General features: G+C 42.1%; 1 protein-coding gene across 1 annotated transcript in view; it reads left to right on the top strand.

Annotated features, from left to right (window-relative positions):
* The first annotated feature begins 11285 nt into the window (after nucleotides 1-11285).
* Nucleotides 11286-25285, top strand: part of si:ch73-281k2.5 (neurogenic locus notch homolog protein 2) — a 27355-nt gene continuing 13355 nt past the window's right edge. Inside the window, exons 1-3 of the mRNA XM_063202105.1 lie at nucleotides 11286-11306; nucleotides 11584-11675; nucleotides 14838-14899. Coding sequence (XP_063058175.1) covers nucleotides 11286-11306; nucleotides 11584-11675; nucleotides 14838-14899 — 175 coding nt within the window. The remainder of the gene's footprint in view (nucleotides 11307-11583; nucleotides 11676-14837; nucleotides 14900-25285) is intronic.

Raw genomic sequence — 25285 nt, 5'->3', positions numbered from 1 at the left:
GCAAATTAGTTTTGGGATCTGTCCATGTTTTGAGAATGACATCTCAGTTTCAAGACATGAGCCAAACCAATGGAGAAAAACTTTAACACACTGTCCGCCAAACTGTGCTATCTGTCTTTGCTGCTGATATCTTCATGCAAGTTGCTATTTACCTGTGGTGATTTTGGAGGCTGACAGCTCTTGGGAAGAAGCTGTCTGTCCCTGTTTGTCTTGGCTGTTAGCACTGTAAGGTGTGACCCCCTCACCCCACACACGGCCCCTAACAGCCTCATTACCATAACAAAATGAGTGATTAGTGTATTAGGTAAAAGCTGCAGGGTCAAATGACCCCTCTCTGGTACTTCTAGGTAGGCAGAAAAATCCTGGTAGTTCTAGTGTTAAACGGTTCAGTCACAAATAGACCTCTTGTGGGACATGCGCTGACCTCTTGAAAAAAGGCCCTTCAAGCCTCAATGGGAAAACCAATGTAAAAGCCCTGTCGTTTTTACACACCTGCCATTTAAAAAGTAATGGGAGTTGGGAGATAAAACTTTGACAATTTGGAGACATCCCATAGAGCTCGCTAACAATGCGTCAACTAAACTTCTAGGTGAAAGTGTTGTTTTATGAACGAAAAAGCCTCCTACACTCTGATCTTTAGAGTGGCGGAACCTTGGTTCATGAAGGTTCTACCATTGTTTTCAATGGGGACCCAAACTTGCACAAAATCGCCAAAAAGCGGAAAAACGACAAGAGACACGGACACGCTATAGCAGAACAAATGATCTCCAAGCCGAGCCGGTCGTTTTAGTGTTTGAACGGTGTCTCTATCTGGAAAGGCCTAGGAGGAGATCCATTGTCTATTTTTACCGCCCTGCACAAGAGAATAAAGCAAGCAAGCTAGAGATTACTAGAATCTGGCCTTGCTCTGCAAGCCCACTTAAATATCCAGTCACTGTTATTTGCTGCAACAATAGAGGTCAGACGAAATATGAACAGTACAATAGTAAAGTGCATTGCAAATACTGAAGTCATCTGTGCGTTACTGGCAGTTATTACGTTATGGGCATCGTTATTACGTTATCAAAGTTTTTTTTTAGTGTAAGGCCCATAACGTAATAACATGCCCATAACGTAATAACTTATTACGTTATGGGCAGAACGTTATTACGTTATGGGTAAGGAATTTTTATTACGTTATGGGCAAGTTATTACGTTATGGGTTTTATTACGCCCAAATTATTACGTTATGGGCAGTTATTACGTTATGGGCAGTTATTACGTTTTGGGTTCTTACAGGGTCAAATACACGGTACCAACCTACCCAAAGCTGACAGGATGACTTAGAACAGTAATAATGAGAATGGCAACAACAAAAATATATATAATTCAGGTCAACTCATAGCAACCATTAAGTAAAAGCATGTGTATTGGCTTTAAAACTGAAAAATTGATTGAAGAAGTCTTTTTTCCCCCATGGTTATTTCCCCACTCTCCTCCACTGCTCTACCCTCAGGAATACTGATAGTAACATATGTATCTGTTCCTGCTCCATACTACCCCTCCATAATGTAGGTACTCCACCACCCGACACCCCTACTCCACCCTCTGATCCTGGGCATTGGACAGCAACCATGAACTCCCCATCAGGTATTTACAACATCAACATCAAAACAACAAATACATCTGAGATTATTCACCGGCAGGAAAGCCGACAGGGGGGACAAAGGGGTCAATTGTCCCGGGCCCAGGGAGAAAGGGGCCCAGAATTGAGTACTCATTACATCATATGTATTAGGTAGGGAGCCCTTAACAAACTTTAATGTGCATGCTTAGGTCGCCTAGGCTTGAGTGGAGTTTTGCACGTTTTTTCTTAGGCCCAATGAGCAACACTTCAGTTTTATCCTCATTTAATATCAATAAAGCCCCACACTACTGTATAACAACAGCTTATCATCTTTGGCAATCTACTGACCTGTTGGCCACCACTCCAATATGATGCTATTAATGCTACAAAGCCCCTGCCCCTCATATTGGAACTAAGCAGCATTTGCATGCTAATGTGATAGTGAACGCACAGTAGTGTTATTTTGAAACTGGCCCACTCAAATCACATTTTAGAGATAATTACTCAATATTGTGTATGATAGTATGATGTGTAGAGTCAAAATTACACCGGCCATCTGGAACACAGAAGTGGGTTGCACAGGTGTATTGGGTGGGTGTAAAAAAGTGGGTGAGTGTAAAAAAGCTGTTGTGTAAATGTTTTAATTCACCCTTTTATCACCAGTCACAAACACCACATTGTGGGTCCAAGACACGGTACCAACCTACCCAAAGCTGACAGGATGACTTAGAACAGTAATAATGAGAATGGCAACAACAACAAAAATATATAATTCAGGTCAACTCATAGCAACCATTAAGTAAAAGCATGTGTATTGGCTTTAAAACTGAAAAATTGATTGAAGAAGTCTTTTTTCCCCATGGTTATTTCCCCACTCTGCTCCACTGCTCTACCCTCAGGAATACTGATAGTAACATATGTATCTGTTCCTGCTCCATACTACCCCTCCATAATGTAGGTACTCCACCACCCGACACCCCTACTCCACCCTCTGATCCTGGGCATTGGACAGCAACCATGAACTCCCCATCAGGTATTTACAACATCAACATCAAAACAACAAATACATCTGAGATTATTCACTGGCAGGAAAGCCGACAGGGGGGACAAAGGGGTCAATTGTCCCGGGCCCAGGGAGAGAGGGGCACAGAATTGGGTCCTCATTATTACATTATATGTATTAGGTAGGGAGCCCTTTTAGTTGATTTTGTCCCGGGCCTAGCCGAAGCTATGATTCATGCTGAGTTTTGCTAGCTTGTATCCATTACATGTACAGTATAACAGCCATGCCACTAAAACAACCTCACTTCACCAGCTACTTACAATCACAAAACCAAAACATCCTCTATACCAGATATTTACGATGTGCACCTTCAGCAACTCCATCCCATTCACTCCAGGTTAATGCAATCACACGCCAACATTTCCTAGCATGGTCTTACCATAACTTCATACTAGTTTTGTATGCTGTAGTTTGGACAGAGGCTTTTCTACTGCTTAATTGAGCACTGATTTCAAGTGGGAGGGTGGACTTTAAAGGGACACTGTGTGTTTTTTTAGTTGTTTATTTCCAGAATTCATGCTGTCCATTCACTAATGTTACCATTTTCATTAATACTTACCACCACAAATTTTAAGTATTCATTATGACTGGAAAAATTGCACTTTTCAGACATGAAAAGGGGGATGTTCGCCATGGTCCGCCATTTTGAATTTCCAAAAATAGCCATTTTTAGCTGCAAAAATGACTGTACTTGAACGACACTGGAAAATATTTGTTTATTACTTAGTAAACTTTCATGTAAAGATCAAATTTGGCAGTAGGCAGCCCGGTTTTAATAAGCAGCATAGTTGCAGTACCTTTTTTGACCATTTCCTGCACAGTGTCCCTTCAATAAACTTAATTACATTCTTTAGGGCTGGAGCACCAAAGTGCAATGGCCCTTCGCCCTCTCAGTGCGAAGCCCTATTGTTCTCAAAAAAATGTTATTCCTGTCCTTGTTCTGCGCTCTACTTGTACTTCTAGTGCTTGGACACAACAATTCAGAAATGGCCACCACCGCTCAGACACCGAATATTAACCTGTGATGGTGCACAGGTTCTCTGTAGCGCCCCCTAAAGCCTTGTGCACACTAGCCGATCCAGCCAGACTTTCCAACTACGACTAGTCAGTTGTCTGTCTTCTCCATTCGGTCTTGATCAGACACAGTTTTCTTTGCGAACACACCAGGCCAAATTCAGCCGCCAAGGACACTCCCCCGGGTGGCACCGCAAGGGATTTTGTTACAGTAACTTCCACGTTTTGAGAGCTCACGGTTCGGCTGGCCCTGTTAAAGTAGCCAAATGTTTTCATGTTTTCATGTTTTTGCGAAGGCAAATCCACTTTTCATGAATAGCCTTGATAGTTTTGGTGCATTACTAATGACTCTGTCTCTCGCTCACAAAACACTATGACTTTCGCGGTTTCATCATTTCACTGTAAGACTGAATTACTCTGTCACTGCGAGTTCACTAAAGAGGGAAAAGGCACGCTGGGCATTTCGTTATAAGCTGTCTAAACACAGTGTAATGTTGTGCTTATGAAACTCAAGTAGTCTATAGACGCTTGTGAGTTCGCTAGCGTAAAACACTGCCCTCCCGCCTCCTGCTTGCAGTTAGCACAAAACAATCAGAGTCCAGCATGTAACCAGACCCCCGATGCACTCCTCAACCCAACTGAACATGCCAAAAATCTCTCGCCGGAGACCCACGAACACCAACGTCCTCCAACTCAACGCACCGAGCCAATTATTACCAGACTGTCCCCAACGCTCACCGACACCCAACTGTCGGGTTGGTGTGGACACCCCTTAACATGTATAGGGGCGTATAGGGGCAGGGCTGGTATACAGTACATGCTACGTACCCCTTTGTCAGTACGGTGATGTATCTCACCAAGACGAACAAAAAAGGTACTATGATGCCATGGCCACGCCCAACCGGAAGTGAGTTTTTTTTTTTTTTTTTTAAATGATAGAATGGAATTTGGTTTTATGATATCTTTAAAGGAACAGACCACCCTTTTTTGATTTTCACATATTTGCAGTATTTCCCAGCATTGTTCATGAATGTGCATATCATTTTCTCCTCTGTGTTTTCAGTACTTAGATTTATTGGATCAGAATTATTAGCATAGCTTAGCATAATCACTGAAAGTAACTGGTATCTTTAGCATCAAGCCACAAGTGATCACTGGACCGAATTAAATAGCCGTTTTGCACTCTGGTGAATGTTACATTCATTTTAAAGTGGTTTAGAAGTACATTTGATGGTGTTTTATTTTGTACCATAGACTTGCATTACTATGCCTAATTTGGGTATACTGTCAAACGGGGCAATGCAAACACATAGACGAAAATTATATGCACGTTCATGAATAATGCTTGGAGATACTGCAATTATGTGAAAATCAAAAAAGGGTGGTCTGTTCCTTTAAGACAGCAAAATTATGGCTTTATAAACTTTGGTATCATACCAAAAAAATGGCAAAATGCCATCAATTCATTGGGCAGCATTTTCACTAGCCTGCTCCTGACCATCCCACAATACTACCATTCATTTCGCATTCATGGTCTGGCGATTGTTTGATCTGATGCGATTGCAGGAAGCGGGAAGGAAAATTTTGGAAAAATCAGGATAATTTGTTGAAGAAACATGTCTGACGTCTATCTATGGCGATATAGGACCGTCTAACAGACATGTCTCCTACTGTAGGATAAAATTACAATGTAGGACCGTTTGTCAGAACACAGGTCAAATCCTACTGCTCAACATCGCTCCACAGAAGACAGGTACCAGATGTAGTGCAAAGCCAAGTCTCTTGGCAGAAGTATGTAGGATGGTGCGTGAGGCTAGCATTACCCCACACGGTCCCATATTTGTCTTTATGTATTATGTCTTTATGTATTAAGGGGAGGGGGCAGAATATAGTACAAGCTAGACTCCATCTTTGGCGGGATTGTGTATCTCACTGCATGAAAGTTGACTTTGACAAAAAAATGCGGATGAAGGCGGCATGGTGCCATAGGTACGAGGGCCTATCATTGCCGCTTGCGACTTTAATCTTTCTTTGGATCTTCCATTCTTAACACTTTGTATCTGCATATCTGTGCCTTTGATTGGAAGCCATTTGTGGTGGAGACGTCAGCAAAGACGCAGGGCAGATCCAGTCTCCCAACTACCCAGATGACTACAGGCCGTCCAAGGAATGTGTCTGGAGAATTACGGTCGCCGACGGTTACAATGTGGGCCTCAGCTTCCAGGCATTTGAGGTAAGGAACACCTGAATCGTCTCCCCTTACTTGTATAATCTTGTGAGTGCTGTGCTTTTGTGTGGCTGCACACACACACATGTATGTGTGTATGAGTGCGTGTGTGTGCATAGGCGTGCACAGATAGGGATGATAAAGCACCTGGCCCTTTGCCTTACTGGACCAAAAAAAAAGCCCTTTTTGAAAGTTCTTTTTTGGATTATGTCACAGTGTGCTATGGTCCATGTTGACATGATCATCTACAAATGTTTGACGATCAAAAGCATATGACAGTAATGCCCAGATAAACACGTAGTTAGCCTCTATAGCCTAGTAAGGCAGCTGGAAGTTCCTCATGAACCCCCCCCCCCCCCCCCCCCCCCCCCCCACCCCCAAAGCACCTGTTCCTCACAATGTCTGTGCACGCTACTGTGTGAGTGTGTGTGCGTGCTTGCGTGTGTGTGTGTGTGTGTGTGTGTGTGTGTGTGTGTGTGTGTGTGTGTGTGTGTGTGTGTGTGTGTGTGTTTGTGCATGTGAGCTTTTCAACCCATGTATCCTATGGCCTCTGGTGTACTGAACTGCTTGTGGTCTCATCGGAACATCATATCAAAGGAGAGCTTTTCCTGTGGCTTTAACCCCTGTACAGGTGTGTGTGTATGTGCATGTGTGTGTGTGTGCCCTAGTGATATATGTGTCTTCCCTCTTGTCAGTGGGTTCAAAGCAACACAAAGCCCTTTGACCATTGCAGGCAATAAATACAGCAAGCAAGCTACCAACACTAAAACACGCACGCACGCACACACACAGATGATGGTGAGCTTAATCTTTTTCTCTCTCTCTCTCTGTCTCCCTTCTGTGTGTGTGTGTGTGTGTGTGTGTGTGTGTGTGTGTGTGTGTGTGTGTGTGTGTGTGTGTGTGTGTGTGTGTGCCTTGTGTGTGTATATATGTTTGTGTTATCATAGATTGAGAGACATGACAGCTGTGCTTATGATTACCTGGAGGTTCGAGATGGTCTGACTGAGAGCAGCCCTCTGATTGGCCGGTTTTGTGGCTATGACAAGCCAGAAGATATCCGCTCTACCACAAACCTCCTTTGGATGAAATTTGTCTCTGATGGCACGGTCAACAAAGCCGGCTTTGCTGCCAATTTCTTTAAAGGTGAATACTAATACACAGACATTCCTGTTTTCAACATGGATAGAACCATCACTCGCACACACACATATACACACACACACACACACACACATAGATACACACACACACACACACACACACACACACACACACACACACACACACACACACACACACACACAGACAGGCACGCACGCACGCACGCACGCACGTACACACCCACCCACCCCCACACACACCACCACCACCACCATCATCATCAGCGGCCACATGAAACGAACATGACTATCCCTGAATCCCATGGCCTTGTTAAGAATTTTAGCGCTTGACTCCCAGCCAGTTTCATCAATTTTCATCATTTTTTGAACAGCCACAGCATATTTTTTTTTAGACCTGCAGACACATTACAGGGCTTGTTAAAAAAAAATCTCAGCTTTCGGGAATCTCAGCTTTCTGTATGTGAAAACGGTATGCTTCTAGCTTATTCCATTCCGAAGTAATCCCACTGTAGGCGGGGGTAGGTTTAGCTAAAAATGAGTCTTTTCATTTGAAAAGTAGAAAACGTGGTTTATATGCGCTAAATTAGTCTGTTCCCCCAGGAATTCGCGGGCATTTTTTCAGAATGTTGTGATCTGAAATGGCCTATGGTGCGGGAGGATTTCCAGAAATGTTCGTTTCTGTTGTGATTTTTGTAATGAATCGTAGAGAGTAGAGTAGAGTAGCGTATCATGTATTGATCCTGAAGGAAATTATGGTATCAAGTAGAATAAATGCATAAATACAGAAGAAGGCACAAATACATCACACAGAACATTGCATATACAGTATATTCACCAACATATATTCACAAGGTCAGATCTCTCTATCCCTCTCTCTATATCACACCCACACACCCACAACACACACACACACAGACACACACACATAGACACGCACACACACATACACACACACACACACATAGATGCACACACACACACACACACACACACACACACACACACACACACACACACACACACACACACACACACGCACAAAACTGGAAAAGTGTCAAGGTGCCAAAGTCATTATGCATTGTCAAAGGAAGAGATCCAGGGTCAAGTATCAACTGAAGAGCCCGGAATCCACAAGTTGCCCACTGTGAGGAATATTTTGAATATTGACTTAGCCTCTTAGCCTAATTAAAAGAAATATCCCACTGTAAATTTACAACATGGGTTTCCTACACTTGAATGTAGCTTAAAGATGAAGACATCCAATTTCTGAGCCATGGCTCCCTGAATTGTGCTGATGACATTATCCAGAAGCCTGGTGGCATTCAGGTTCAAGCATTCCCTTGCCAGGCCCATCGGAGGCTCCTGGACTGCGGAGATACCCGCTGTGGAGAATTTCTCACTGTAGGGTGTTCCACTGAGATACATTGCCAGCAGTTTACAGTTTTTCTCGATTGCTTCCACACAATTTCTGGTACTTCACACACAATTCTCGGAACATCTCACCCATTTCCCAACTCCCCTAACCAATGTCACTGAACACTAAACACAATTCCTTCTTTACACTCATATTTCAGTATTAAAACACACTCTTTTCAAACCACTACACACAATTATCTGGATTACACACAATTTTCATGAAGGAAATCCCTAGTTGTGCTACCAAGTGATGATCAAAAAGCAGGGTTTCTCAAACAGTAGTAATAGCTGCATGACACTTCCTTAGGGCTGTACATTAACGTTTCATGCCAAGCTCCATGCTGGATGAAACTGCTGATTTTCACATTGTCGTCATGGTTCACACATGGTTTTTTTCAGTTCGAATTGTAAAACAACTGCCCAGTTGCCAAACATTCATTTTTTCGGTGTGAACATGCTAGTTGGTTAGGTATTACAGTAGGTGTGGGAATGGGCACTGGAATGATTTTTTGTTTGGCTGAATACACTGGTACTGATAATCTCTGGTCTTTTATCCAACATTGTGTTGCTATTAAGTAATGACCACAGTTTGGCTTCTGTGTTTCAGTTCATCCAGGGTGTCCAGACCGTAAGTAAAAAAAAATTAGATCATTATAAAGTGTGCCACAGAGCAACCATGATTACTACCACTTAACATGAATCATTAGGCCTATACATACACTGTATGTGTATATAATGAATTGCTTTTCTGTCCACTGCAGGACAAGTTTTGATGTCAAGCATTACTGGTGGTGTGATGCTAAACATTGACACCAATGCCATCGTCAACACCAACGCCACCGCCACCGCCAACGCCACCGCCAATGCCAACGCCACCACCAGCTACAACGCCAGCGACAGCGCCAACACCAACGCCATCACCACTCTGGCCTACAGCACTTTCACTGTCACCAGTCCCTCCCCCACCACAACCTCCTTGTATGAGTACACGGTTCATTATACGGATGGCTCTACACACGCAGGCAGTGAAACCTTCATTGGTAACTCATATGACCTTACAGAATTGAAACCATGTTGCAAGTACTTAATTGTCGTCACTGCGATTATCAATGGGAATCCATCCTGCGAAATGGAACGAATCTTTTATCGGACAGGACACATTTGTAAGTTGTTTGACTCACAGTGATTGCACAATTGTCAACAATTCTTTTTTTAATCATAAATATTTATTATATGGTCTTCATCATAATAACACTCCTGTTGCCATCCATGCTTTACCAATACTTATAGGGAAAGATGATTTCAAACCAAGGTGGGATGGCGATACTGAATACATGTGTTTCGAGAGTCCATGGCTCATATCGGAAGATAAGAGGTGTTTCAGGAGCAATGCCAGCTGTGAGATGTACAGCTATACTGTGGGCCCAGATAAGTGCAGTGTCACCATAGACCAGCACACCCCACCAGGTAGGCGGAATATGACAGAAATGATGGCCAAAGCAATGATTTAGTCTTTCCGTGTTGGGAAGAATAATGCATGAAGACAGTATGAGCATTTTAAAGGTCAACACACTCTATTATCACTTTTGCAGTTGATGATATGAAATTGACATATGAGAAAAAACTCCACCCATCATTGAATGGGCAAACCGACCACCTGAATGTTCCCATAAGGATTTGATTGTCAGTTGTACAGGTACTGTAAATAAGACTTCATTTTGATAATGACATTATATTTTTCATGGGCATGCTTAATCACAAATGTTTTTTGTATTTTCACTTTACAGATGCATATCTAACACATAAAGACTATAAGCCATTCCAAAGTTACAACTGCACTGGAACGTACAACACAACTGGTTTTACCAAAGCAATACAAAAGGTGGCTGACATTGAATGTGGTGAGTGGTGTTTCTCATCGGGATTGTGTGTGTGTGTGTGTGTGTGTGTGTGTGTGTGTGTGTGTGTGTGTGTGTGTGTGTGTGTGTGTGTGTGTGTGTGTGTGTGTGTGTGTGTCTGTGTGTCTGTGTGTGTGTGTGTGTGTGTGTGTGTGTGTGTGTGTGTGTGTGTGAATATATGAATACAAATGTAGGCTATGTGCTTACCCTGACTTATGGGAACTAATTAGATGTATTTTTGCAACATAAAAACAAATCCAAAGATTAATTCAAGCAGTTATACGGGTAAAACAGATAATAAGCACTGACAAGCAGCACCGTGATTAACTGAGAGATGTCTTCCTATTGCTTACAGAGGTAGACATTGCATTAAGCAAAGTCAACATATCAAGCAGGTCAATTGTCATACATTTCCAGCACTATTCATCTTGCCAGCAGTTTGGAATGAATTTCAGTTTTACCACCACGTGTTACAATCAAAACACTGGGCAAGCTGAAAAAGGTATCTGTTCGATTCTTCGAGACAATACTAAAAAAATAGTCTTAAAATTTCAAAATAAACAATCCCAATAGCAGGACATGAGGAGTGATATTAATGAATCTCCGTTTTTCTTTTTCTTTTTGAGAACATCTGTGTTACACGCCATCATGTATAGTGGACAATCTTGAGCCTTTCACTGCCTACACCTGCACAGTGACCCCAGAGTTTGGACGTCAATCTCTAAAGAAAGCACAGGCCATTACAGTCAAGACTCAATTTGACAGTAAGTACCAAACTTGTGTCTATACTGGCACTATATTTCAAAGCTGATGTTGTTGTTTTAACCCCATTCTCATAATATTGTTGCCTTTTGCAGACACTGGTCAAGTTTCCTTTGCCATCTTGACTGCTATGATAACAGTGACAGCCATTCTAATAACATTTGGTCTGCTATGGAAAATGATCAGTGAGCGTGAAAAGGTTTGTAATTGGGGTTACAGCAATGTCACACCTTATCAGCATAATACGGCGACTGCTACAGTGTAACATGTTAATACCTGTATGATATTGCAAATACCTTCATAGTGTTACTGTTTTTGAAGATTCTCATTCATCCAATTCATGTTATTCAAAGGAAGCAATTGGACTTCTTTTTTTTGGAACTGGACAATGTTTAAAGTTTCAAACAGAAGTCCCATTGTTTACAACATAGCTCATTTTTGCATATGTGTTTAATTGGCAATTGTGCTTTGTGTAGCCATTGGGTGAGGATTCAGAGGCAGAGGGCTTCACCACCGTAATTTATGAATGGATACCAGAGAAGACCGTGGAAGAGCAAGATGGAGCAATGTCAATCTACACCTCTCCAAGAAACATTCACTAAAATGACATGTGCCTGTGTGGCTGCAAAACCATAGGGAAAATGTCCATGTTCTGACATGGGATGTGAAATGCCACTTCCACATCCATGGTCTCTTCATAAAGGTTGGAGGCGGAGCAGGCTTCACCCAACAAGTTTTTCTTCTTTTAAGAGTGCTGGCCAAAATATTGTAAAACTGAAAAATGAGAAAAGGGCGCTCTTCGTTCTTTTTTCTTTATTACACAGACACATTTCGGCGTTCTGCCTTCCTCAGTGTGCACACTGAGGAAGGCAGAACACCGAAATGCATCTGTAATAAAGAATCTATGCATGGTGAGACCTTTTCTCATTTTTTACTTCTCGTCTCTTTCCTTTGCTTTTATACTAACAGTATTTTCTGTAATAAGGCTGTATTTAAAAGTGGGCAACAAATTCTTTATAAACTTGTAAACTCCATGCAAATCTTCCAAATAATCACCAGACAGATAGATAGATACAGTAGACAGATAGATAGATAGATAGATAGATAGATAGATAGATAGATAGATAGATAGATAGATAGATAGATAGATAGATAGATAGATAGATAGATAGATATGAGCCAGGTCTTTTCTATTGCTGCCTTGTGGTCTCTGTGTAGCTACAGCGTGCAAACCGGAGCATGCATGCAAACACCTCACATGCACACACAAGCAAATGCAAAGTCAGGCATCACACGTCCTCACCACACATCGAATACCACAGCTAAGGAAAATGTGGCAGTTGCAGAAGTAGCAGAAACTGCAACTGATAGAGTAGTGGCTCGTGAGAGTGCTCATGCCAGTTTTGTTTGATGTTTTTTGTATTTCATTAAAATTGTAATAGGCCTATTTAATTAAAATTAAGATTGTTTTCCATTAAATATTTTTCCCCTCACATTTACTGTGTATCTGTGTTCTGTTATCCTTTTATGCATTGTGTATGGTCTTTTTTCTTCTTTTTTTCTGATTGTTTTTTACATGCATTGCTGTGACTAATTCTGACAGCATTAGATGGACCCACTACTTTGTCTGATGTGAAAGCACACAAATGCAACAGGGTGTTTATTTTCAGACCGGGTTTTTGGAAAAGGTGCCTTGATTTACACAAAGTATGGATTTTCATATTCATATTCTCATTTTCGAATGTGACCTTTTTATATGTCTCTCATGCTATGAAAGTGGTCCATACCTCATTTCCCTCGCACAGAAACATTCCATGTACTAAAACAACCATTGGATCGGGTGTGTATAATAACGCATATGGCACATGTGATTAAAGTGAATACTATATATTGAAAGCCAATGTGCCCCATCTCCGTTTCCCTCCATCTCTCTTGTTGTTCAATAAATTCATCAGCAGAAGGCAGTACACCCTCCTTTACAGTTAAGTAAGTATTATCCTGTCATCGGTCCATGGATGTCATCAGTAAGTTGATATGCAATCCACTGTACATACAACATTAAAACAAACATTTTCACATTCCAGATGTGGAGAAATTATCACAATAGATGAGAGATCACATAATGCGCTTTCATTGTTTATTTATTAATATTTTGTCAGTGAACAAACAGTGTATCAACATCTTTGAATGGATATAGCTGCTTTCTCACAACAATCCAAAGACAGACCAAACAAAGAAACAAGCAAACATAAGCAAATAAAAAGGTGCATTCAAATGTTCACACATAGTGTTTTTAACAGGGTTTACTCGTTCTGTAAAAAGTTCCAAAAACAGGGTCTACCTCAACCCCACCACGTCTGGTGCTGAAGAAAGAGGGGAGGAGGGAATATTTGGCTGTGGACACTTAATCAGAGCCACCACCAGAGCAAAGCTCAAAAAGATGAATGTGATTGAGGATGACCTTGATGAACTCAAGGTCGTCAATCACATCTGTCGCCAATCGTCGTCAATCGCATGTGGCTGATGACCTTGACAAACTCAGCTGTTGTGGCAAAACCAAAATGGAAGGGAAGGATGCGATTGACGACCTTCTGCTTGGCCACAGCTCCAACATGAAGAAGATGGGGGAGTTGTCTGCAACACCGCCAAGGGCCACAGTGCGTGTCTCCTGCAGAAAAGGAAAATGCTGTCATCATGGTTCCTCAATGTGCACAAATGAAAAGATACGTTACATTTGGAAAATGCAGATTATCAGTATACAGTACATATTTTTTGCAACCCCTGAGGTACATAGACAAAAAGATATCCATGATCAATAAAAAACTGTACAAAAGTGGATGAGATTATAGGCCTACATCCTTCCCACATGATGAGAAGCGAAGTGAAGGCCCACCTGGGAAACTCCAATTCCCATTCTCTTTGTGACAGAGCACTCCACAACACACAAGGAAATTGCATTTATGCCTCACCCGTGTGAGGGAGCAGCCCCCAATGGGAGCAGTGTGGTACCATGCTCAGGTACCTTAGTCATGGAGGAGGATGGCGGAGAGCACTGATTAATTACTACGGGAGTCGAACCAGCAACCTTTGGACTACAAGTCTGACGCCCTAACCACTTACCCATGACTGCCCATGCAGGCATACATACAGACACAACATGTGGATACGTTCTTTTTTTTTTTTTTTTTTTTTTTTAAATCTTGCTCTCGGTAAATGTGGCTGCTTGTAATATCCACAGTCAACCTAGTGCCATTTCTGATTTATAAGGATCTGTGTGTTAGCACGAATGATCAAAAATTAATGTGAAAGAACATGATCACAAGGAAATCAAAAACTGCACTGGGCCAATGTGTATATTTGCAGTACAACAATTTTAGCATTCATTTTAATATCACTGTATAGGCCATATGGTGTGGCAATAGGGACCTATGGCTGCATATTAGTGGGGCTATGAAAGTAGCTCAGTGCAGCTAAAAAATGGCTCTAGGTGAACTCTGTGGCTGTGGGCCTGTGTCTGTGTAGCGACTCTGTGACAGCAACTTAAAAAAAAAAAAATCTCTGTGTAGCAAGCCTCATAGATATTGTAGTTGTGCCCAGGCCAATTGTTAGGCATAGTTCACTGTTTTGTTTTTAAAACATTACTGGCCATTATTTGCGAGTGGTCCATGTAATATTCATTGTATTATTATCAGTTACTAAGCATTTTTCTTGGTATGCCCTTTGTTCACAGAGGTCCCCACAAAGCCACTGCAGATCTGCAGAGAGGCGCAGCAGGAGCACCTCCGAAGTGTGGTATGGACACAGACCAGACCTCCACATACAGTAGGGACTAGGCCCTCAACAGCAAAAGACAACCAAGACACTTATGGACACGTTATAGACCTCAGAATGGCAGTTCTGTAACTGAATCTGTCTACATGATCAGATTGATATAGAAACGATTTCCAGACAAAGTACCAGGCATCTATGTGGACGCGTAATAGACCTCAACAGGCAGTCTGAAGAATTTGTCTTCGTGGTCAGATTGATTTAGAAAGGGCTTGTCCGCCCAAGGTCAAAAATGTGAAATTGAGATAACTAAATTAAAGCAAGACTAGTTTTTTCCCCCAATTTGGTCGCCTTACCATTTAAGATATTGTCAGTACAGATTTGACATGACTTGATTTGACTTGACTTGAAATAAATAAAGCTGAGTTGATAAGGCGTTCTTCCACTGACCAGAACCTTGCAGGGTCGCAGATTTTTTGCAGGTTTCGTCCCACCTTGCATAAACCCTGCAGAGTGACGATGCTGAATTTTGAGGGTTTGATGTTAAAATCTTTTTAACATCAATATGAACATTATTTACGGAACTAAACACAGTAACAGAACACAGTGTTCTGTTAACACAAGATCAGCTTCTTGCTTTAAACAGGCTGCCTGCGATACTTGCACGCTATGCTGAAATTAGAAATGACAACCCACTAGCGTGAATGTTAACAGTGTAACGGTCTGAGAGACTTCCTTACTTTGATCTCTAACCTGAAATCAGCTCAGACAGTAGGCATCAGATGTGCTATACAAACCAAAGTGTAATCAGTCTAATTTGGTCTGTGGTGTATATGTATACAAGCTGAGCATGCAAACACTTCACATGCAAACATGCACGCATGCACACAAGCACAGCACACACACACACACACCACAAATCGAAGACCACATCTTTAGAAAATGTGACAGCTGCAGAAGCAGCTCAGAGTGTGTAACTTTTGCGAGTAGTGGAACTGTTAGTGTTAGTGTTTTCCTTTTTAGTTTTTGCTGTTTGTGTGTTTTGATTGCAATAATGGAAAATGTGAAATTGAGATTACTAAATTAAGGCAAGACTATTTAGTTTTTCCCCCATTTTGATCAACCTACCATTTAGATGTAAAATTGTCAGTCATAGTGAACTACAGAAAGAAAGGATTTGACTTGACTTGCAATAAATAAAGCTGACTTGATAATGCCAAATAAGACCAGAAATTTTGAGCTGTCGCAGATTTTCTTTGTGCAAATTTCGTCCCACCTTGCATAAACCCTGCATAGTGACGATGCTGAATTTTGAGTGAACATGCCCCAGAAAATGAGCCCTTCCCTGACCCTTTTTTTTTTATGTTGCCAACTCATGTTCGGAATGCATGCAAGATGAGTTGAGCATTAAATATGGGGGACAAATTCTGAAATGCCTGAAACATTTTTTAAAAATCTTTTCAATGTCAATATAAACATTATGTTAGTGAACTAAACACAGTACACAGTGTTCTGTTAACACAATATTTGCTTCAGCTTTTATTCTTGCTTTTAACAGGCCGCCTGCGATACTTGCGCGCTATGCTGAAATTAGAAATGACAACCCACTAGCGTGAATGTTAACAGTGTAACGGTCTGAGAGACATCCTTACTTTGATCTCTTACCTGAGATCAGCTCAGAGAAAAGGCATCAGATATGCTATACAAGCCAAAGTGTAATCAGTCTAATTTGGTCTGTGGTGTAGATGTAGATGTATATACAAGCTGAGCGTGCAAACACTTCACATGCAAACATGCATGCACACAAGCACAGTACGCACACACACACCACAAATCGAAGACCACATCAGAAAATGTGACGCTGATAGCAATAAAATGTCTTTCTTTAATTTGTGTCTTGATTGCAATAAAATGTCTTTCTTTAATTTGTGTCTGTCTTCTGCTTTATTTACACACCCGGAAGGATGTCAGTTAACACCCTCCCTCCCACTCGGGTCATATTACATATTATATCAAAGGATATGAGTGAGTTGCACAGGGATAAATCATGATAAAATATAACATAAAATATATCAGAAAATAAAATATGACAGTGCTGTATCCACTTCGATCTCTAATGAGCATTGCAAACAGCACACATGAAAAGGAGGTATGGACAAAGATAGAAAACTTGGACCCACGTCAGGGGACAGATATAGCCAGTCAACACTAAAAACCCACTCACACGGCAACTATAAATATACCTGTATAATTATAAAGATACTGTCCAGCGATAATGTTTGTTTCTCATGAACATTCACAAGCTTTTGTCATGACGTCTGCACATCCTGAAGAACCATATTTAGCTGACATGAATGTACTTACAAGGCATCTAAGATCACGGTTTAAAATTAGAGAATGTGGCTGTTGCAGAAGCAGCAAGCAAACCACAACTAGCAACTGATGGAGCAGTGTGTGTGTGTGTGTGTGTGTGTGTGTGTGTGTGTGTGTGTGTGTGTGTGTGTGTGTGTCCAGCAGTGCTTGTGAAAGGAGATTGTGGATTTTAGGGACATGAAACCTATCGTTCCAACTCTCTAATAGTAACAGCATTTGTAGCAGCATTTGAGATCATTCTCATCGGTGCAAGACCAATGGTCGGAGGGATCAAACTGTCAAATCATCAGAGGCTTCCCCCACTAAGGAGCTACATCGACGACATCACCTCCCTCCTTCAGACAGCAGCATGTACAGCAAGACTACTGAAGAGGCTGGACGAGCTGATGTCATGGGCGCGAATGAAGATCAAGCCCTCTAAAGGGCTCTGCATACTTCACGTGCGCACTTTGTCGCGAGTGGCGCGAGAACCATTAATGACGTCATCACTTGCGACAGACTATTCATACTTCAGAAGGCTTTCGCTCGCATTGTCGGAAGTGCCCTCTGCTGTTCATGAGAGAAACGGCAGTTTCTTTCGCAACTCGCAGCGTGAGTTCTACGGATGTATAAAATAGAAAGCCAAACACGGCTGCTGTAGGGCTACTGAACGTCTGACTTGTGACTTACCACATTGAAACATATATTTTTTTGTTGTAGCCTACATTGCCAGATCATTCCAAGACCATGTGAGAGCATTGTTCTGGCGGCAGAATTTTTAAATATATCGCCGAACACAACGTGCTTCTGAACAAAGTAAACAATTGTTTCACTGAACAACATTTAAGAGAGAAGATAAAATAACTCTCTATGACATTTTATTATCCTCAAAATGGTGCAGGATCCATTCTGTAGTAGCCTACAGTAGTTGTAGCCTCTCTTCGCAACTCCTGCTTTGTCTGCCTACCTGCATGGTCGCTGGTGGCGCACGACATGTTACAAAAAATGTGGGGTGCACGACGTCGCGACACGGCAGCTCGCGCCACGGCGTCTGACGTCATTTTGGGTCACGTGATGGCGCGAGTGAGGTCGCGAGTGAGGTCGCGAGTGAAGTATGAAGGAGACTAGCACCACTCACGACTAGTATGAATCCCCCTTAAGTCTCGTAGCCTGTCACTTAGGAAAGGAGTCAGGAATGACTGCACCACCTTTCTTGTCGGAGGGGAAAAGATACCACTTCTTGCCGAGCAACCCATCAGAAGCCTGGGGAGGCAGTACAATGCGGAACTATCTAATAAACTGATGGGGAAGACCCATCATGAAACAGCTATGTGACGGCCTGGCAAGGATCGACCAAAGCCAACTCCCTGGGAAGTACAAGGTTTGGTGCTACCAGTTTACACTCTACCAGAGGGTAATGTGGCCCCTGAAAATGAGCGAGATCCCCTCATCAACCGTGACTAAGATGGATGGGAAAGCCAACTCATTCATACGAAAGTGGTTGGGGTTGCCACGTTGCCTATCTGAAGCTGGCTTCTTCGGAAGAAATATGCTGCAACTACCACTGAAGTCACTACAGTTGGGCTAGTGGAAGTGGAACGCCCAGACCGAGGTCGACCAAGCTGTAAGCCGGCTGCAGCACAAGGAAATCATGGGCAGAGTGCAGGTAGGTAGAGCAGGCCTAGGATGGGGAGATGCACCAAGATTCTGGTCCAAGGCCCACCGCAAGGAAAGGAAGGAGATGGTGGTGGCGGAGGTGACGAGGATGGAGGAAGACCGCTACAAGATCAAGGCTGTGTCTCAGGGACGGCAGGGAAGCTGGACAACCTGGGAGGGAATCTCAAACAAGAACATCAGTTGGTCAGACGTGTGGAAGATCCCACAGGCAAGACTCCGCTTCCTTATACGCTCAACCTATGACACGCTCCCCTGTCCTCGGAACCTCCACCAGTGGTTTAGAAATGAGGAATGTTGCCCACTCTGCAATGCTCTCAATGCAAGCTTCCAGCATATCTTGTCAGGCTGCAAAATCGTGCTATTACAAGGCCGCTACAGATGGCACCACGACCAAGTCCTGAGAAAGCTAGCTGAAGTACTGGAAGAGTGCAGACAGGATAGCAGAATACCATCATCGACAGAGGACCCCAACTTTGTCGCGGAAGGAGGGATCAGAAGCATCAGGCAAAGAGAAACATCAAGGCCCTTCAGTCCCGGCCAGGATTGGAGCATGAAGGTCGACTTGGACAGGAAGCTTCCGTTTCCCACAGAGATTACCACCACATCTCTCCGCCCAGACATAGTGGCACGATCCACAAAGGCAAAAGCGGTGGCCCTTATTTAGCTCACCGTGCCAATGGAGGAAGGGATTGAGGCTGCCTTCGAACGGAAAAAGGCCAAGTACTCTGAGCTGGCTGCTGAGTGCCGAGAGGCGGGTTGGAAGACTACCATCTACCCAGTGGAGGTTGGATACAGAGGCTTTATGGGGTTGTCGACTAAACGCCTCCTAAAGGACGTGGGAGTCACCGGAAGGAGGCTTAAGAAGGCAACAAAGGAACTGGTAGAGGAGATGGAGAAAGGGAGCTTTTGGCTCTGGCTGCGGAGGAAGGACAGAAATGGAGGAAGAACACCTAACCAACAGAAAAGCAGCTGCAGGGAACAACAATCCTATCTCCCAACCGCCTTGCGCATTCGGCACTTCACTCAACACTGTTGCCGCCCCAGCAACCAACACATCCGAGCACAGCTGCTTGGAAGGGGTTAAAGCCAGCAGCCAACAAACACCAAACAGCTCAACTGCCTCACAAACAACTCGTCAGCAGGGCTGGATTGGGAGAACAAAACGGGCCCTTGTGCTTTGGCTCAGACCGGCCCCACTTACCGATAATTAGCGGAGCGCCGCCATTAAATTGACGTAACTAATGTCTTCTAACGGAAAAAAACCCTCTTTTTAGGTACCAAAAAAATCCACTATACGTGCAGTGATCTCACGTTCAATTGTTCATGTAAAATGAATCTATGAATTGGTCATGTAAGATGGCAGAAAACCTGGAAGTTGAGAGAAGAGAGCCCCTAGCAGCTGGGGATGAACTGCCCTTATCTGCACCCTTCAGTCAAATCAGCTCCTTGGACACACACAAAGAGAGGGGAGCACATACTTATTCTAATGTTAGGCACATACAGTAGACCTTCACTATTGGGTTTGGAGCGCCTTGCTTCAGATAGTGGTTTAAAAAGGTTTGCAATGTACAGTCTGGGAGGCAAAAGTAGTTAACTTCTGCCTCAACAGTCTGGCTTGACTAGACAAGAACAGAGGGATAAATTATTAACTACAAATAATACAATACTTAAAGGGACAGTTTGGTCAATTTCAACATGCAGTTGTATTGCTCATGCTACCCTTGACTTGTCAGTACCTGGTGATGCCACATTTTTCGGCTCAGCCCTTTCCGAGATATGAGCAATTCTAATGGGGGCAGCGTTTGTTTACATTTTTTAAAAATGGCTGTTTGCTAGTTGTCTGCTGATGTTTTATAACCTTTTGGATGTTTTTGGGAATAAATAAAAATGTTTTTTTGAAATGTAAACAAAGAGCTGCCCCCATTACAATGACCAGGATCTCGGAAACGGTTGAAGAAGAAGAAAAAAAAATCTCAGGCACTGACAAGTCCAGGGTAGTGTGAGCATTACAACTGCATGTTGAAATTGACCAAACTGTCCCTTTAAACTTAATATTCAAATGTATATTTATTGGTAGTCAGGTGTAAAGAAATCCTGCACACTGTCCATTCCACCAACAAACTTTACCTGAAGAAGGTCGGATGACCGAAATGTTGTATTAAAGTTTGTTGGTGGAATGGACAGTGTGCAGGATTTCTTTACACTTGAATGACAACCCCACTAGCCCAACCACAGAGGTGTGCAAAAGCGTCTTCTTGAATTATTTATTGGTAGTAACATAATACTGTCTACGGTCGTTGTCTGCGTTGATCTAAGCCTTCACACAGGATTCCACCTTCTCAGCTATGGACCGGACAATTAACATACTCTATTTGTTTGTTTGTTAGTCTTTCTGCACTATGGAGTTAACCCATTGACGCCTAAGGCACCTACAAAAAAGAGTGCTGGATGCCTGAGCCCTCATTTCACTGCAAGCTAGCCTACAAGGTTACGGTTGTATGTGACAAATAACTTACTCTTACTCTTACTCTTACTCTTAATATGCTTAGTGGCTACTCACTGGCTACTCTAGAGAATCACAGACAGCACCATTCCACCACAAAGACAGCAATTAGCACATGCCTGTGAATATTTTGGCCTTAAAAATGAGCAGAATGTACAGGAGGAATAAAATGAAGTCTCAGGAATTAACCATAAAGTTTTCCATTAATCTCCATTTAGCCTATCATAACAAATCTATATATGTATCGCATGGGCTATAGAGCATAGGCATATACTTACAAATCTTCATTGGTACACATTCAACATGGAAAAGGAAAACCAAATGAATGGAATACAGTGCATTTTCACTGAGACTTTGTCTTCCTCGGGATATAAAAGCACACATCTGCTTCTATGTCAGTGTTGCCGTAATGTACATGGCAACTGAATAGCATGCATACCACTGGAAAGAGGAGAATGTAAGCTTTCGAATGGTACCCCACATGTGCCAGTTCACAGCCATGATGTCTATACAAACATGCATCAAAGAGTGTGTGGGGGGGAAACGATGTTTTGTTGAACCGCTATTTGCGATTTCGTGGGCGTGCTACGCGTTTTTTGCGGGGCTAGAGTCTATTATAGGCTATCTGAGGGGGCTCCTGGGCTGGCATATCATATTTCTGGCAAATGCCACCCCTTAGAACCGCCCTGGTCGAGGGCCGTCAACTTGACATCGTGGGCCGCCGGTCACCTTTGTAAAAAATGTTTTGTTTTTTTTAAAGAGTGGCAACGGCCCTCCAGGGGCATCGGCCCACCGGGAAAATGCCCGGTATGCCATACTGTCAGTCCAGCCCTGCTCGTCAGTAAGCATTCAGCGCATTCGGCACTTCACTCAACACTGTTGCCGCCCCAGCAACCAACACACCCGAGCACAGCTGTTAGGAAGGGGTTAAAGCCAGCAGCCAACAAACACCAAACAGCTCAACTGCCTTATTTTCCTGTTATTTATTTTTATGCTTATCAAATGTATGGAACGTATGTATTGTTGGTGTGAGCTGTACGCCAGGAGCAGATGGGCAGTGAGACTGGCCACTCACTGTCGGGCCACCCACCAGCTGGAGTTGGCGGTGTTGTGGTTCAGGGCCAAAACACCGCAGAGAAGGCTGGACACCAATATTGTACAAAATACAATGTTGTATTTCAAAAAAAGCTACTGAATGCCTCTAGTCATAATTGCAAAAGGATCACAGGAGCAATATTGGCATATAGGGTCATGCTTCTAGATCAACCTTTTTTTAGGCGAGACACCCTTTCAATTCATGAAAAATATCAAGGTACCCCAAACCAACAAGCCGTAACACGGCATCGCATCTAGTACCACACAAGCTTAGAAAAGTAACACATTTGGAGACGTCACACGACCTACAAACTCCAACTCCGATGAAGTTGGGACGTTTGGTAAACAGTGAATAAAATCAAAATGCTTTAATTTTCAAAACATTCAATCTATTCATTAGATGGGGAATAGTGAAAAGACAACATATTAAGTGTTAAAACCGAGAAAAAATATTGTTTTGGGGGACATATGTACTCATTTCTAATTTGATAAATCCAACACGTCTCAAAAGAGTTGGGACGGGGACAATAAATGGCAGCAAATGTCGAGGAAGACTAAAAACAAAACAAAAGACAACACTTAACAGTTAAATACATTAACCGATGAGATGATTTTATATAAAAAACAGTGTTCATTCCTATCTTGGACATGATTTCACCAGCTTAAATGGTGGGTGTATTCCTTGTCATGTTTTGCAATGTTTTCCGTCCTGTAGTGCTTACAGTGTGACAGGTCTTGACCAAAAACCCACCATTTTATCACCTGCTGGTCCTTATGTTGGAGTTAAACTGTTAAAACATAGTAGAGAATGCAATTTGACCTTACTATGTGGCAGTAATCGAAGATCTCCCTTCAAAATATAATGCATGAGTGGCTTTTCATGCTGTTTAAAACCCATTTATACCATTCAGCACTGTATTTAACTCTACAGATGAGTGAGAACATCTTAACCAATGCACTACTGCATCCGCATGCCATCATGGAGGCTGACTTTTGAAGCTAGCACTAACACAAGTTGGATGGTCCATTTTCACTGTAGCACAGGATGTGCAATGCTCTATTATTGTCAAAAAGAATGGACTTCTACAACTTCTGCTGACTTCTGTAAGCAAAGGACAGTTTCCCATGTCTTCTGGGTCTATTTCAAGTGAGCTCAGGTGCTTAGGAGAATGTTAAACCCCTGTATCATTTTCATGCATTAAGCGTTCTTAATATGGTCAATTTTCAATAGCTCTAGCACTCCAGGAATTAGAGTGAGACTACAGCCAATATATATTTCATGATGTCATGAACCTATACAATGATTTTATTAACAAAAAATATGTCTTATATACACTCAATCGTGGTAAATCAAAGGGAATTCAAAAATGTATGTAATAACTATGGTAATTATTCCCTTTGCATCTTTAATTCTGAGTGACTCAGCCTCTCTGTGATGATCTTATACCTGGACACCTATATTGTCCGTCAGTACAATTCATTTTGAAATGTTCTTCTTTGTTGTTTTATCTTATTTGGATGTTTACTAAATTTCACTGATCCCCGTCCCAACTCTTTTGAGACGTGTTGGATTTATCAAATTAGAAATGAGTACATATGTCCCCCAAAACAATATTTTTTCTCGGTTTTAACACTTAATATGTTGTATTTTCACTATTCTCCATCTAATGAATAGATTGAATGTTTTGAAAATGATAGCATTTTGATTTTATTCACTGTTTACCAAACGTCCCAACTTCATCGGAGTTGGGGTTTGTACGTTCGAAGTTGCCGCTGACTGGGCCGACCTATATTTAATTTATGGTAAATGGCAGATGAAAGATTCCACTGACTAGCATTAACTTATCAATTTAGACAAATATGTTTTATATTACATAATTTATTTATGAGTCACGTTTCCGCGGCACCCCTGTTGAGAAACACTGTTCTAGATCACACAGTAGGTGCAATAGGGGGCGTTAAGGGGGACGTCCAAAGTAGACATTGACAGTATGTTGAGAGGCACAGCCACTAAGAACTGAAATCCTTTCTGCACAGAATAAGGAAGACCATGTCAGACTATATATGAGAACACACTGACACTGATACTGATACTACCACAACACCCTGACATGAGGACTTGGAAGCCTCTCTACCAGATCCATCTCTGCTCAGGGTACCGCAACAACGGGTAGGCTATAAAAAGACGAATCCTTTATTATTATTTATTTATTTGTTTTTAAAAAAAATATATATACAGTGAGGAGAATAAGTACTTCATCCCTTACTGATTTTGTTGGTTTGCCCACTAATAAAGACAGGATCATTCTATAATAATAATGATAAAATGTATTCTAATATAGAGAGACAGAATATCAAAAAAAAATCCAGAAATTAACTTTGAAGAATGTATTTTAATTGATTTGTATTCCATTGAGGAAAATAAGTATTTGACCCCTCTAGTCAAAGAAGACAAAATTACTTGGTGGCAAAGCCCTTGTTTTCTCATACAGAGATCAAATGTTTCTTTCAGTTAATGACAATGTTTGTGGATATATTAGAAAGGATTTTTGTCCGCTTTTCTTTGCAGATCATCTCTAAATCACTTAAGTTGTATGACTGTAGCTTGCCAAATGGGAGCTTCTGTTCCCTTCACAGGATTAGTATAGGGTTAATGTTTGGAAACTGTCTAGGTCACTTCATGACCTTTAATATGCTTATGCTTGAGCTACTCCTTCGTTGCTTGGGCTGTATGTTATGGATTATTATCATATTGGGAGACCAATCCATGACCCACCTTCAGT

The sequence above is a fragment of the Engraulis encrasicolus genome, chromosome 6 (genome assembly GCF_034702125.1).
Source record: "Engraulis encrasicolus isolate BLACKSEA-1 chromosome 6, IST_EnEncr_1.0, whole genome shotgun sequence".
Classification (NCBI taxonomy): domain Eukaryota; kingdom Metazoa; phylum Chordata; class Actinopteri; order Clupeiformes; family Engraulidae; genus Engraulis; species Engraulis encrasicolus.
Note: the sequence above shows the minus strand (reverse complement) of the source record. Positions and strands in the feature narration are given on the sequence as shown.